General features: G+C 41.0%; 1 protein-coding gene across 2 annotated transcripts in view; it reads right to left on the bottom strand.

Annotated features, from left to right (window-relative positions):
• tnksa (tankyrase, TRF1-interacting ankyrin-related ADP-ribose polymerase a) overlaps nt 1–12,758 on the bottom strand; it is a 153,933-nt gene extending 141,175 nt beyond the window's left edge. For both annotated transcript variants that reach the window (XM_072589220.1, XM_072589213.1), the window contains exon 1: nt 12,362–12,758. In XM_072589220.1, the coding sequence (XP_072445321.1) occupies nt 12,362–12,731 (370 nt within the window). In that variant the 5' untranslated portion in view covers nt 12,732–12,758. The remainder of the gene's footprint in view (nt 1–12,361) is intronic.
• Nucleotides 12,759–17,227: the final 4,469 nt, after the last annotated feature.

A 17,227-nucleotide genomic window follows, 5' to 3' on the forward strand; every position in this document is an offset into this window, starting at 1 on the left:
GCTGACATTTATCAAGTCCTCCTCTTATTATGCCATTAAAACGTTTTCTACCAAAAAGCCCCTCCCATCACCTGAAGCCTTCCATCAGATTTTTATCAAAGCTTCATAGCATTCCATTCTTAGTCATGTGTGGAAACAGATCAGAAAATTCTTTCCATAAGCACTGATAACCTAAAGACAGATTTGCATTGCACATTTACTGGCGGTTTTTGCTATCTTCACTCTTAAAAATGTAGACTGTCCATTCAAATACCAATCAATAACATTCTTGCTTTTAGGCAACACATAGCCTCTATACTGCCTTAAAATTTTGTCATTGCAATAGGCTTTGGGCTAAATCTATTTTTCTGAAAAGTCCAATAAATGCCTGCATTTCCATAGGAACACTGAACAGTCACGGAGCAAATAAATGTTGCTCGGTTGGAAAATTAACGAAACCACTTTTTAAAAAAAATATGAATCCAAAACATTCATATTACCTTCAGGGTACAGAGCAACATTCAACAGCTTTTCACATCACAAATGTCCTCAATTCTATTCTATTATTCAATCATGACAAGGTATCCTTATTCACAATTGCCCTTTAAACAATGTTACATCATGACAGCAGCATCATACTAGCCAAAATTCAGTTTTTATAGCATTTAATGGGGTATTCAGGCTCCCCAGGAACCAGCACCATCTTATATATCAACAATTACAAGAACACATTTCTATAAGCTTAAACAAAAATCAGAGGACTATTAGATCTCAAGTGTCAGGATCACATAAGCCAAGATCACCTTGAGATCCACCTCCATTACAGATTTTGTTATACAGGTGCTCACCTATCCCTGCCTCATACCCAGTCCCTTTCCCCATTCAAAACCCTCCTTCACCCACCCCCAGTATTGAAGGAGGGTTACATCCAAAATGTTGGCTTCTCCACCACCTGATGCTACCTGCCTTGCTGTGTCCTTCCAACCTCCTCCTGGTCTACCTTGGATTCAAGCATCTGCGATTTTCTTTGTCTCTACACATGCTTTGGCTGTTATAGGTGAGAGTCACCTACTGTAAACAAATTCAGCTGTGCTTATTATTCAGGGCAAGAATATACATGTCCAAACTATAATGCAACACCCTTTATCCCCATTCCATTACAAATGAGAACTTCCAAGAAGAAATAATAAGAATTAAGATTAAGCAGTGATAAAATGGTTTAAAGAGATAAACTGTCCCAATCCACAAAACTTTAAGGTCACAAATGAAACGAGACCAGTGTTTCTAACTGGTAAAGAGACATAATGGGGATACAGAGAATGAGGAAAAACAGCCTAATAATGAGACATACAAAGATATGATATTTTCCGGAAACAATACCACAGGCAATCTCAGGATTTGTTTCAATAACAAAATCTTATACAATTTAAAATAGTTCAGATAGAACAAACTTTAAAATGTTGACTTAGCAGATTTCTTGTAGTAATAAGCAACAGATCACAATGAGGAAAGTAGCATGAATAAGTCATTACAACTATCTGCTGCTCCATCTTTGTAGCTTTTTTTGATTTAATTTTCCCTGCCTAGATTCAAATAGAATTCCCAGTGTTCAGCAAACCAACAATAGGTTATGAACAACAGTCCCACTAAGTTCAGAAGAACAACTATGCTGGACTTGAAACATTAACTCTTTCTTTGTCAACAGATGCTGCTAGAGATGCCATGTTTCTTTAGTACTTTTTGTTTTGATTTCAGATTTCTAGTATCTGTAGTACTTTGCTCTCATTTTTCTAATCATTGTTACACCTCCATAAACTTTTGAATTGTACAAGTGGTATATTTGAACCAGAGTGGAAATCAGATGGTGAAAGCTGAAGAAATGTGTATTTTTTTGAACTACAGCTTACAGGGAACATTGGTCATGAAATATACTTAGATAATTGAACTCTGTAATTACTCCTCCTGCTCAGATGGCAGTGGAGCAGGGCTTCTGAACCCAGGCTCATCTGCTCCATCTGCTTTTCTTTTTTTCCTTTCTTCTTTGTTTTTTTTCCTCTTCTATTTTACTTACTTCTTGGTGGAGAGCTCAACTGTGGCAACAGCATTGGTGATGGTGAGTGGGACCAGTAGTGTTGGATTCAATAGATCCAGTATCACAGACTTGTGGCAGTGGCTTTAGAGATGAAGTTCGGTTCCTAGCGGCTTCTGCATTGTCAAGGTAGTCCTAGCACCGATTCGTGGCTGCTGCTGCAGAGGCCAGTTTGGGTTCCTGAAGGCGTCTTCATCCAGCACAGATTCATGGAGGGCGCAACGGAAGTAGGTTTGGGCCCACTACATGCCAGGCAGCTTCAGCTGCGTTGACAAGGTGGACCCAAAAAGAGGGCCCATGGCAGTGGAGGAGTTGAGCTTGGACCAATGAGGAACCAAGCAACATCAGTGGCATCTGCATTAGTAAGGTCCAACGAGGTGGAGGCAAGATGGTGCTGAAGAATGGCAAATTTGTTCCCGCAGTGGTAGTGTAGAGAAGGGGACTCATGCCTGGCCACCAGGCCCATGGCCCTGTAGGTTGTATATTTTCATTATTTCTTCATTTTTCTGCCTTTATGTTCTATGCTTTGGTTTATTTTCTGTGTTTTGAGATGGTGCTGGTGACTGGCAATGCAGTACAAAACTTTTCACTTTTGTATCAAGGCACATGTGACAATAAATCAAATCAAATTGTAATGTCACATGAACATTGACATAATGCAAGCAAAAATGAATGAACATTCTGCTGTAACTCTATATTTCAAAGAGGATAAGCAAATCAAACAAGTATAATTAAATCCAATGAAATAGAGAGAAACATCAAAATCCAGCTTTATTTTAATATGCTGCAACATAGTGTTAATGCCAATATCAGCTTTTTTTTATCTAAAATCACATTTCACAAAGGGCCTGAAAGCATAGTGACCAAGCATACGACCAGGACCCACATTCAATTAGCTAATTTCAGTAAACGCTTTCTCTAGTATCAGTGCGTTAAGAATAGGTAAAGGAAAATGAGACCTAGGAAAAACAGGTGTTGTGAAATTATCTGTCTCCCAAGTACTAAAAACAATTTTTAAATTTAATCACAGGATGTAGGCTAAATATAAATAACTGCACATTATCGATAAAATAGACTGTGGGTACAGTCATAAGATATAGTATATAAAGCCAGAAGATCCAGGTTCAAGTCCCACCTGCTCTAGGCACAGAGAGTCATAGACTCATACAGAGGTACAGCACGGAAACAGAGCCTTCGGTCCAACTCATCCATGCCAGTCAGATAACCCAACTCAATCTAGCCCCACCTCCCAACACCCAGCCCATATCCCTCCAAACCCTACCTATTCAATAAACCCATCCAGATGCCTTTTAAATGTTGTAATTGTACTAGCCTCCACCACTTCCTCTGGCAGCTCATTCTATACACGTACCACCCTCTGCATGAAAAAGTTGCCCCTTAGATCACTTTTATATCTTTCCCCTCTCACCCTAAACCTATGCCCTCTAGGTCTGGACACCCCCACCCCAGAGAAAAGACTTTGCCTATTTATCCTATCCATGCCCCTCATTATTTTATAAACCTCTATAAGGTCACCCCTCAGCCTCAGATGCTCCGGGGAAAACAGCCCCAGCCTATTAAACCTCTCCCTATAGCTCAAATCCTCAAACCCTAGCAACATCCATGTAAATCTTTTCTGAACCCTTTCAATTTTCACAACATCCTTCCAATAGGAAGGAGACCAGAATTGCACGCAATATTTCAAAAGTGGCCTAACCAATGTCCTGTACAGCCGCAACATGATGGACCAACTCCTGTACACAATAATGCTGACCAATAAAGGAAAGCATACCAAACGCCTTCTTCACTATCCTATCTACCTACAACTCCACTTTCAAGGAGCTATGAACCTGCCCTCCAAGGTCTCTTTGTTCAGCAACACTGCCTAGGATCTTACCATCGTAAGTCCTGCTAAGATTTACTTTGTTGTTATATGTCTCAAAGTTGACTGAAAATACCTATGGAACCTTGGCAAGATGTTACTGAGAGGAAAGGGTTCTTGTGGCTCAGTGATAGTGTCCCTCCCTCTGAACCACGTGCTCCAAAAAAATGTGCAATCTCTGAATAGGTTGATTAAAAATACCAATAAAGGCAATTAAAATTGTTGCTGAATTATAATTTCCTCAACATTAGGTTAGAAGTTCGGCACAACATCGTGGGCCGAAGGGCCTGTTCTGTGCTGTATTGTTCTATGTTCTATGTTCTATTTCAACCTGCCAAGTATTAACAAAAATCTCACTTTTGAATTTTGACAAATATTAGAATAATTTGACTAGATAGTATGTTGATCCAAAAAGGCATTAAGTGTAATCTATGGACAATGTGAGGGTATGGGACAAATGGAGAAAATAGCAGGTTTAATCATGAACAATTTGGTTCAATGGTGTAAGGCCAAAGTTCTCGCTATGATTCTAAGTAGCCAACTGCATCCCAGCAGCGACTTTACCTCAGCAAAACATATTTGCGATGAGCTAAACACTTTAATTGGTTACAGCTGCTAGTGACAAAACATGCCGCATCTTATAGTTTATGCACAAAGACTTTAGTTGGCCTATTCCGGTAATTCAATTCCCTGAACTGTAACTGGACTACAGTACTAGCCATCGTCAGGCTATCAAGAACATCAGGAAATTCTGATAAGACTATTTGATAAGAACACTATCTAGTTTAAAAACATTCAAAAATCAACCACTTGAATACATACAGTGCCTTGGTATGAAATGGGTGAAATATCTCAATATTCATAACCAAATACCAATAAAGTGCAGAGCTAAACTACAATACCTGAAGACATCAACTCTTAATAATAGAACTTTGAAGCTGTCAAACAGCAGTGTCAGATACAATTTAAAAGCATCAACTAAAAATTAAACTGCCATTTGCTGCAAAGCTACAAGCCATAAAAGTTAATTGGCTGACAAATAGAAAATGAACGCATTATTGTACTTTACATCACAGGATGTAAACAAACTTGAAACAGCTGCAAAACGAATGGGATAATTTTTGATAGCTCCAGGAGTTAGGAAAAATATGATTTCACAAAGCACTTACAACATCAAAACACGCCGATCAACCCAACAGATCAAAACCAGTGTTCAGTTGCAATAAAAACTTCCTCGCACCTTACTTCATATCATCTGGTCAGCAAATCCTTCCATACAATTATTCCCCACATACTTACAAAGATTCCCCTTTAAATATTTATACTAATTACCTCAACCACATTCGAGTGGCGAGTTCTGTATTCTAACCATTCCCATAGAAAAGAAAGCTCTCCTGCACTCCTTTTCGATTTGTCGGTAACCAACTCACATTAGTTGCCTTTATTTGTGGACAACCCAACAGTCAAAGTAATTTCTCTTCTTCCACCTAATCAAACTCTTTCATTATTTTAAGATCTCTCTCTCTGATCATCTCCCAGATTTATTTTATCTAGAAAAAAGCAAACCCATTCAATTGTCCCCAACAATTCCACCTCTGGATTTTAGTAACGTACTTGGAAATCTTTACATTTTTTAGCAATATGAACAACACAATGGAGAATACTGCTCAAACATTCTACATAAACACCATATGTAGAGAAAAACAAATGCACATTTAAATACAGTTCCAAAATTTGTACCAACAATTAATTCTACAGGTTTATATCATGTAACATCTATCCTTACTCAAATTCCAGGTTATTTTTAAATCTTTTTAAAAAGATATTCTAGGGTGTGGGTGTTGCTGCAACACCAGCATTTATTGACCATCCCTGACCACCTGAGAAGGTGGTGTGAGCCACCTGAACAGCTCGCTAGATTACTTAAGATGATAATTAAATGTAAACACATTGCTGTAGGTCTGAAATAAATTTAGGGCAGACTGAATAAGGACACCAGGAACTCTTCTCTCAAAGACACTGAAGAAGCAGGTAGGTTTTTCCAACAATCTGGTAATTTAATGGACATAATTACTGACAGTGATTCACTCCAAATTCACTTGACAAATTTAAGGTCTCCAGTTTACAGGATTTGACCTATTCCAGGTAACGTAAGTATCAAATTAATGGAGAATCTCTTCAAAGTTCTGATTTTACTTCAATCTATTTATTCAAACAAAATTAATGTTACTTACTTTTGTTACAATCAGAGTAATGTGGAAGTATCACCATTTCAAACAGCTGACAGAATATTACAAACCTAATAGATGGCAGATATAAACTTTTGTGATTGCTCTAATTGCAACAGTTTAATGGAAAGTAACAAAGACAGTACAAACTAGTGTCATTTGACCCTGTCAGATCTCCCATCAAATAAAGTTAAAATACTGTGGATGCTGGAAATCTGAAACAAACACAGGGACTGCTAGAATAACTCATCAGGCTGAGCAGCATTTGCGGAGAGAGAGAAACAGGGTTAACATTTCGACTCTAACTTAAAATATTCACTCTGCTTCACTGCACAGATGCTGCCAGACCTGCTGGGTTTCTCCAGGATTCTCTGTTTGCTTCAAATTTCTCATCAGCTGGGTATTGTTTTGATTACCTCCATTGACAATCCTTTGTAGAGGCAGGTGGATGCACAATTGCAGGCACAACTACCATAGATGTAAATGGTAAAGTTAAACTTTGCAATATAGCTTAAAAACAGGAGGAATTCTAGCAATAGCTTTGCTCTAACAAATGCAAGACAGCTTACTACATGGACTATTGGAAAACTGCATTCAATTCTGGTCTGCCTGCAATCGGAATGATGTTGTGAAACTTGAAAGAATACAGAAAAAATTTACAAGGATGTTGCCAGGGTTGGAGGTTTTTGAGCTATAAGGAGGCACTGAACAGGCTGGGGCTATTTTCCCTGAAGCATCGGAAGCTGAGAGGTGACCTTATTGAGGTTTATAAAATGAGGGGCATGGACGGGATAAACTTTTCCTGCACCACAGTTTTGACTCTGATCTCCAGCATCTGCAGTCCTCACTTTTTCCTAAATAGACACGTCTGGCATAGGTTTAAGGTGAGAGAGGAAAGATTTATAAGGGACCCAAGAGGCAACTTTTTCACACAGAGGGTGCATGAAATAAGCTGTCAGAGGAAGTGATGGAGACTGGTACAATTACAACATTTAAAAGACATCTGGACGGGTATATGAATAGGAAGGGTTTACAGAAATATGGGCCAAATCCTGGCAAATGGGACTAGAGCCATTGAGTCAGAGAGATGTACAGCACGGAAAAAGACCCTTCGGTCCAACTCATCCAGGCCAACCAGTTATCCCAAACCAATCTAGTCCCACCTGCCAGCACCTGACCCATATCCCTCCAAACCCTTCCTATTCATATACCCGTTCAGATGCCTTTTAAATGTTGCAATTGTACTAGCCTCCACCACCTCCTTTGGCAGCTCATTCCCATCCACGTACCACCTCCACATGAAAAGGGTGCCCTTAGATCTCTTATGTCTGTCCCCTCTCACCCTAAACCTATGTTCTGGACTCTCCCACTCCAGGAAAAAGCCTTGTCTATTTATCCTATCCATGCCCCTCATGATTTTAAACCTCTAAGGTCATCCCCTCAGCCTCTGACACGCCAGGGAAAGCAGCCCCAGCCAAATCAACCTCTTTCTACAGTTCAAACCCTCCAACCCTAGCAACAACCTTGAAAATCTTTTCTGAACCCTTTCAAGTTTCACAACATACTTCTGATAAGAAGGAGACCAGAATTGAACGTATTTAGGATGTTTGATCAGCATAGACTAGTTGGACCAAAGGGTCTGTTTCCACGCTATACAGCTCTATGACCATGACTCCACTGCTATGTCTCAGTAATGGAGAGCATGGATTGGCATTTGAAAATGAGGATATAAAGTAAGGTACTGGTCTTATGCATGGCAGAAAAAACAAGTCTGACGCTCGAACATTGCTGATAAAATACATTTTTTTTTTCAAACCAAATGCCTCATTGGACAATTTTGCAACATTCCAATGGAACAACATGCCAAAAACATCAGAACAGAACACTCAGCTTAGGATAAATTAAGAACTAGCTCTATTAATTCACAAAGAAGTTACACACTTCATCCTTAAAATGAAGGATCATGATTTCATCATTCAATAAATATCTTTTAATATCTCAAATAATCATTAACAAAGTTTGGTAGAAGATTTGTAGCTCGGGTGCTCGTTGTTGTGGTTCTGTTCGCCGAGCTGGGAATTTGTGTTGCAGACGTTTCGTCCCCTGTCTAGGTGACATCCTCAGTGCTTGGGAGCCTCCTGTGAAGCGCTTCTGTGCTGTTTCCTCCGGCATTTATAGTGGCCTGTCTCTGCCGCTTCCGGTTGTCAGTTCCAGCTGTCCGCTGTAGTGGCCGGTGTATTGGGTCCAGGTCGATGTGTTTGTTGATTGAATCTGTGGATGAGTGCCATGCCTCTAGGAATTCCCTGGCTGTTCTCTGGTTGGCTTGCCCTATAATGGTAGTGTTGTCCCAGTCGAATTCATGTTGCTTGTCATGTTTTGAACTGGGTTTTGGACAAGCAACATGAATTCGACTGGGACAACACTACCATTATAGGGCAAGCCAAACAGAGAACAGCCAGGGAATTCCTAGAGGCATGGCACTCATCCATAGACTCTATCAACAAATACATCGACCTGGACCCAAAATACTGGCCACTACAGTGGACAGCTCAAACTGACAACCGGAAGCGGCAGAGACAGGCCACAATAAATGCCGGAGGAAACAGCACAGAAGCGCTTCACAGGAGGCTCCCAAACTCTGAGGATGTCACGTAGACAGGGGACGAAACGTTTGCAAGACAGATTCCCAGCTCGACAAACAGAACCACAACAATTATTAACAAATATAAAAGAGGAAATTCCTAATTTTATAGACTACATACTGCATAATCTATTCTAGTACTAAGATTTTAGCAATATTTGCCAGTCATATTCATTAGCTGAACTCAAAACAGAAACTTTTGACCAATTAGTCCACTGGTAAAAAATAATTTGAAGGAGAAATTTTCATAGAGCGAAGGAATGGGAGTATCTGAATATTCTTTCAAAGTGCTGGGATCCCTCTGTGCTACATCCTTCTATATGCTGAGAACTTGCAGAGTTTGAGATGTCTTTAGTGTTATGAAGATGTGGGTATACTATACCTTTAAGAGAGTAAAAGCTAGCAGTGACAGCACCAAGTGTTCTCAATAAGACACAATGGAACATGTGCTCCAACTACTGGGGTATCTAGTTGCCTGGAAACGACAAAACAGATTTGAATTCGGCCAGTTTAAATTAGATCCCCAAAAAATACCAAATTCCAATCAAATTCAAATTGAGTATATTGACAATCTTTAAAGCCAATGACACAATCCGATTTTGGGGTAAAAGATAGGGGAAATTGAATAATTGGGAGAACTGCCACCAAACCAACAGCTGTAGACTGCTAGTCAGAACACTCAGAGGTACCTGTCTAGAGAAGGAGTTTGCACAGAGGAAAACCTCAACACTGACCTGGAGACGCAAACTACAGAAAGAGAAAATTCGACCGCTGGCTGCTTTTGAAATTTGGATTTTTCTATAAATCCTAATTGGGAGTTTTATTGGACTAATATTATAGAAGGGAAGGTAAAAGATAAGTTAGAAAAGGAATTGTAAATAGTTGTTAGTTAATTATTCTTAGTTATACTTTAAGAAATTAATTTTTACTTTACATACTTCTTGGCCATTTGAATTTTACAGATTACTGCACGAGATAAATCTTTTGCTTGTTTTAAATTAAGCAGGAGGATTTACCACGTGTCATAACAATAGAAAACTGTTGAACATTCTAGCACCCTCTTTTTCTTAAGGGGAATAAAAGAAACTAAGTCCATATGATGTCTCCAAAGTGTGAACAGCTCTTTTCACAGAACAAGATGAGGTCATGAACATTTGTCTAGATGTGATGAGGTGTTTGAGAACAGCTGTTAACATAGTCCCCACCTGGCTGAGCGGGAACATTCAGTCCCCAATCACCTCTTGCCTTCGTATTTCCGTTTTTAAAAAATAGTAAATACAAATCCTGAAACCAAGTAACAGCCTCTTTAATTCATCTAATTCTCATTAGCCTTTAAAATGCCATTTTAGAACTGGAGATTTGAGTTGGATAGTTCTCCCAGCAACATGAAGGTCTTGTTGACTTTGAAATATACAGGATATCAACACAATCTGTCATTTCCTATCCCAAAGCAAACCATGTAATTCACATCAGATACAGGTCTCAGCTGCTCAACTGTCAGGGACAGAAAAGCCTCTTCAGCACTTGTACCTCTCCTTTCGTTCTCTAGGATAATGACTGATCTACTACTTAAGTGAAGAAATGGTCAATTGTTTAAAAACATGTCCAAAGCTGTCCAAATTATTTTAACTTCAGTTGACCTAGACCTAAATGAAAATTTATACAATAGAATCAAAATGTGTTTCAATAAAACCTGAGGACATTGAAAATTGAGCATGCACCTCAAGCATTCTCAATAACCAAACTCATTCTCTCATAAACCAATCCAAAACCCAGTTCAAACTCTGCCCATCCACCCCCCTCCCCCAACTCTGTTTGACCATCATGTTCCCTTCCCGACTTGCTGGCAAGACTTCCCAAGTACTGACATAGTTAATGGCTAAACATCTGCTGTCTGGTTAGACATACAGCTTTACCCAATGTCAAAGAGTTTATGGAATTCTTTTGATCAAGAATCAAGCTGCAATTAACTTCCATACCTGGCCTCACAAACAACAGCTTGTTTTTGTTTTTAACAGCTTCAGTTCACAGTTCTCATCAACAAACCAAAACTAATAAAATGATAAAAGTCAGTGAGAGTTCCAACAATACTTCTGGATTCCTTGCACTCCCCAATCCAGGAAAAAAGACAAGCAAAATAATAATATTTATTCAGTCTATGCACTCTCTTAAACAATGATAAGCTCTCCTATGTATTCTCCAATCATTGCAAGGAAATCCTTCGCAACCACTTAATCCATTGTGGTGGGCAGCACGCTGCCTCCAAGGTTCAATTCTAGCCTTGGGTGACTGTGTGAAGTTTGGACATTCTACCTGTATCTGCATGGGTTTCCACTGGGTGCTCTGGTTTCCTCTCTCAGCCCAAAGATGTGCAAGTTAGTTGGACTGGCCAGTAAATTGTCCTGCAGTGTCCAGGGATGCACAGGCTAGGTGGATTAACCTTGCAAAATACAAGGATAGGGTGGTTCAATTCAAACCTGATGGCCAAATGACACATTCCACACTGTATGGATTCTATGATTCTTTATGCATCATGAAGCACATTTATTAATTTGACTTGTGATGTGGGCATCACTGGCTAGACCAGCACTTATTATTATTACTTTTACAGTGGCATTGATCAGGAGTCACAAAGAGGCAAGACCAAGTAAGGATGACATAACGTTAACAATGGTTACATGGTTGTCATTAGGCTAGCTTTAATTAATACCAGATTTTTTAACTGAATTAAAATTCTCCTGCCATGGTTGGATTTCATCTTATGCCCCCACTATTAGCCTGTGGCTCTGGTTTTCTAGTCCAGTGACATTATCACGACACCACTGCCTCTTCTTGATCATTTTCAAACCCTTTCCCAATTAGATATGTACTTTATAAACTAATAGGAACAGTTCAGTAGGAGACAGGAAGAAACCAAATTACCAAGAGTAAACCTCCCCTTCTTGGGAATATCACCTCCAAGTTCCTTGGATCCTAGTCATTATGATTATGGAACAGGTTAGTTGGCCTTGTCACTACCATCATTTCCGAACGTTACAAAATGGACAAGGAGCTTTTACTTGGGAAGAGAGTTGTGTGCAACAAAATTCCAGTCCAGCCGCCTCTCCTTTTACAAATGACCCAATAATGAAGCTATTGTTTACATCGTCAGCGTCGAAGGGAAATCTGTCCTCCCCGTACCATTCTCCCTAACACTTCTTCCAGCTCCAGATCTCGGTGAATTCTATTTACATAACAATAATACCACCATACGGCGAACGATCGCACCAGACTATCAGTTTTTAATGCATTCAACAGAGTTTATTCCAGCCATCCTAGATCCTACTCTTCTCCAAAACCACGGCAACATCTTCATCTAACCCTCGCCCCGCCCCAGTCCAAAGTTGTTGCGTTGTTTTGACGGCGATGAGTCCAGGGCCTCTGAGGATGAGGCTCTCGATCTCATCCCCTGGACTCCCATCTCTCACACACACACACAGGGAGATCGGTGACCGCACCGCCTCCCACAGGCCCCACTCTAAACTCCCGGCGGGTTTACACACCTGCGGCGAAGTGCAGCGGCGTGGATTTCCGGCCGGCCATGTCCTTGGCGTTCACATTGCCCGAATCGACCAGTCGCTTCACCCGCAAAACGTCGCCGTTTCTGCAGGCCTCGAACAGCTCTCTGCCCGAGTCACTCACCCCCACCCCTCCTCCACCTCCTCCTGCTGCTGCTGCTGCACCTCCTCCTGTTGCTGGTGGCGGCGGCACCGCTGCCCCGGGAGCCGAGGAGGTGGCGTTGCCGCCGGTGAACCCTGGTGAGTCAGGCCTGTCAGAAGCCGGAGCCGGGGCCGGGACCGGGGTCGGAGTTGGGGTGGAGCTCGGGCCGGGGTCCGAGGCGCTGGGGGAGAGCTGGCTCCGCCGCGCCGCCATCTTCGACCGTCACTGCAGCAACGCCGACTGACGTCACTGAGGCACGGAGCGCGCACGCCGACACCGAGCGGGAGCGGGTTCAGGGTGATGCGCGCGCACTGTGCACTTTGCCCAGCTCCAGCCCGACGGAGGCGCGTGGGATTGAGGCGGAGAGACGCCTCCTCTCGCCAATGGACAGTTTTTCGCTACCCTGATTGGTCATTCCGAAGGGCGTTTTGATTGGCCGTTCAGACCTGAACTCTGATTGGCCCGATCGAGGATTTTTCGTGCGCGCGCGCGCGCGCTCGCGAGCGCGTGAGAGGGCCAAACAGTTTGGTGCCATAAGAGTGGCTTGTGTGTATGAGAGGCCTGATAGCTTGGTGTCACAGGAGTGATATGTGTCCGTTAGAAGACAAACAGCTTGGTGCCGTAGGAGTGACATGTACATGTGAGAGAGCCAACATGTTGATACCATAGGAATGATGTGTCTGTGAGAGGGTGAGGTGTTAGAGGAGTGATATGTATGAGAGGGCCAACATCTTGGTGCCAGAGGAGTAATATATACATGTAAAAAGGCCAACAACTTGGTGTAAAAGAAGCAATATGTTTGTCCAAGGGTGTTGGGTTGAGAAGCTGGCCCCGCAACAGCCTTTGAGTCAAAAATTCAATTTGCTGGAAAAGCTCAGCAGGTCTGGCAACAGACCCTTCGGTCCAACCCGTCCATGCCGACCAGATATCCCAACCCGATCTTGTCCCACCTGCCAGCGCCCAGCCCATATCCCTCCAAACCCTTCCTATTCATATACCCATCCAAATGCCTCTTAAATGTTACAATTGTACCAACGTCCACCACTTCCTCTGGCAGCTCATTCCATACATGTACCACCCTCTTTGTGAAAAGGTTGCCCCTTAGGTCTCTTTTGGAGAGAAATCAGAGTTAATGTTTAGGGCTGAGTGACCATTCTTCAGTTCTGAATGCTAGTCACCAGTGCCTCTCTGACGTTAGTTTTGAAGTAAAGTCATCTAGACTCGAAATGTTAGCTTGTTCTCTCTCCATGGATGCTGTCTGACCTGCTGTGATCTCCAGTATTTGTTGTTTTCCTTTCTATTTTTGCCTCTGATTTACAGCATCCCTAGTTCTGTCAGTTTTAACAACCTCTGAGTATTTAACTTGTAACTTGATACAGGCCAAAGATCTGGGGAAGTCCAACCCAGGCCCCCGAAAAAGCCTGCAAGTGAAGAAGACTCCTCTCTGAGAGTCAAAGTAAAAACTCTACACTGTAACACTCTGACAGATAACTCAAGCAAAATCCTATGTGTATTGACCACCTGCCAAAGCGAGGATCTTCTGTTATTCTGCAGTTGATGATAACGTAATACAGTTGCCAAAACTCAAACAAACTATAAAGACATCTCATTCCCACCCTTGTGACTGACACAAAGCACAGAACCTGTTATTTTGCCAATAATTTCCACCAATGATCTTTCTACAGAGCTGTCTGTCCTGTTTGTGAATGAATGTATGCAAGTTTGGGTTTAAAGGGACATAATTTAAGTCCTCACTTTCTCATAGTTTAAAATTGCTTAGTAGCAGCTATTAATGTGTTTTGCTCATTGTTAAAGGAAAATTACTTTTTTTTGTTTGTTGATGAATCCTGGTGGGACTTCCTAACCTAGCTATCAATCAAAGTCAGACAAATTAACCAGCATGGTTATTTAGATCCAGTTCTAGAGTCTGGTCTCATTGACAGACATGATTTGGAGATGTTGGTGTTGGACTGGGTTGGATAAAGTTAAAAAAATCTCACAATACCAGGTTATGCTCCCGCAATTTGACTATGTCCATTTCAAATGACTCACACTACTCTGTAGATTTTCTAAAAGTATCTGCTCCATTCTACTTTAGCCAAATTAAAATTGGTCTTTTCCAATTAAGAACCTTTTATTTATGGTCCATGTTTGTCATTTTCCATAACTACCTAAAATCTTACAGTTATGGTCACTGTCAGCAAAATGCATCCCAATTGATACTTCTACCTCTTGCTAGCTTTATCCCCTAAAATTCAGTTCAACATCACTTCTTCTGGGACTTTCTACATGTTGGCTAAAATATTCTCCTGGATACATTCTAAGAATTCCACCTCTCTAAACCTGTCACACTTCTTCTATCCCACTTAAGAGTTGGAAAATTGAAATCCCCTGCTATTATCACCTTATTAATGTACACATCTGAGGTGTGCCTCCATATCTGCCTTTCTGTCTCTTCCAAACTGTTTATTTGGGAGCCTATACTACACTCCTAACAATGGGATTGCCCCTTTTTGTTTTTAACTTCTATCATATGACCTCCGTTCAGGATCTTTCTAAGATATTGTCCCCATTTATTACAAGAATTGACTCCTCAATCAGTGCTGTGACAGAACCTCTTTTAGAGCCCTTCGCCTAAATATTCTATACCCCAGATAGTAATTATAGCCCCATTTATTAAGCAGCATCCTCTAATCATCTGCCTTACTCTTTGTATTAAATTAAATGTCATCTAACCTTATTGTGCTTTCAGTGCCTTAACTTTACCATGAAACACTGCTTTCCAAACTGACTTTGTCTTCTATATTATGGGTCACTCTGTGTTGTACCTTCATTTTGTATTCCATTCCCTTGGCAAACTAGTTTCAATCTCCACCAACAGCACCAGCGTACTCCCACTCCATCCCTGTAAGGATGTTGGTCCGGTCCAGACTTGTACAGGTCTCGCCTTCTCTGTGACATCAAATCAGAATGGAAGCAAGTCAACCTTCGATCCTGAAGGTCGAAGAAGAAGATGTTTACTGTCTGTCGTTTCAGTGTCCTCCACACGAATTAGATGGCAGGCAAAAGAAGGGACTTAAAGTCAAAACTGAAACAATTAGAAGTAGATTGGAGGCAAAATGGTGAACCAATGATGAGTTGTCTATGTTTGAACAGGGGTGAAACTAGTAAAATCCAGAAACTGAGGGTAAAGTAATGCTCACACAAGTTGAATTGAATTGAATTTATTGTCATGTGTACCGAGGTACAGTGAAAAGCTTTGTCAAAACATAAGAACATTTTAATATAAGAAACTTTGTAAACCATTCCTGAATGACGATTCAGGAATTGTACAAAATTCCTGAAGGTAGAGGGTGATCAAGTTGAAAATGATCATTAAGTCCACAGAAGCAGCCAAGGCTTGTACCTTGATTCAGCTGAATGACCAGGAACAAACTATAGCTGAAGCTGAAAACCAGTGTAACCGGTCTCCTGTCACAGGCATAGCAGGAACTGAAGTCTTTTGCTCACAGCAGTTTGGGGGAAGGGCTGAAAATTTAAGAACGTTACTTTAAAATAAAGCAGTAGATCAGAGAAAGAAGCTCACTCTTTAAGATTGAATCACTATTGTCTAGTAGAAATCCAGAAAACTGGTGGTCGAAAGGAGGATTGTGATTGTCTAGGGGTGTCTTGGACTACAGTTTTGATGGTGAGAAGATAAAGGTAAAACTCAAACAAAACATTTGATTTATTTGATGTTTTTATTTATTGTCACATTTTGTTACAAAATACAGTGAAAAGTATAGTGATGCCACTCTCTGGCTCCATCTTAAAACACAGAAAAATAAACCAAAACATAGAATATAAGCACAAAAGAGTTTAAAACAAAAATAAATAGTGTTCAACTTTACAGTGGTTGTTCAGTGCTCCGTCATGGGCTGGGTGGCTGAGCATGGGTCCCCTTCCCTGCGATGTCGCTGAAATGAAAGTCGCCACTCTTTGGCGCTGTCTCACTTCTACCAACACCCTTGCTGGACATCGTCAATGCAGACAAGTTATGTGAGAGGAAGTCGAGTTCGTGGCCAAGTAGAAGATAACAGCTGCTGGATCAACATGAGGCAACAGCAGTGAAGATTGACAGCAATCAATACCATACCAAAGGAGAGGAATTGTATACAATGGCTTCAGCTTTACAAAAGCATGCCCAATGAGTGAAATGTGATCAAACTCTCTATTTCAATATATTTCCTGGCTGGATATTTGAAGAAACATGTCTGTTTTAAAGAAATAACCCCTCTATAAACTACTGTTATTTTTTAATGAGGAGATTGTCTAACATCGAAAAACAAGGGATTTCATAAGGAAAGTATGAAAATAGACACAAGGCAGCAAAAAGTTGGATCTTGAAGTTTTTTTTAATGAGGAAAATAAAGTTGTCAAGTTTCAGAAGCAAGTTGCATTTAGTTTTGGACACCATACCTCTCAAAGAATACATTAACTGTGACGAGTCTACAAACTGTGGTCAAGCAACCATTGGCCCAAAATCTAAATTGACCCACAGCTGGATGTATTGAATCTGATTCTTGATGCCATTGGCCAAAGGGCACAGATAACGAGAAGGTCCAGGATCACGAAGGTTAAAAACACACACCAAGAAGCCATTCTCTTAGTGAAGACTCGCAGCACGACTCATGGCAAAACACTGTGCAGAAACTCAAGAAGGGCCAGGA

The sequence above is a fragment of the Chiloscyllium punctatum genome, chromosome 2 (assembly GCF_047496795.1).
Source record: "Chiloscyllium punctatum isolate Juve2018m chromosome 2, sChiPun1.3, whole genome shotgun sequence".
Taxonomy (NCBI): Eukaryota; Metazoa; Chordata; class Chondrichthyes; order Orectolobiformes; family Hemiscylliidae; genus Chiloscyllium; species Chiloscyllium punctatum.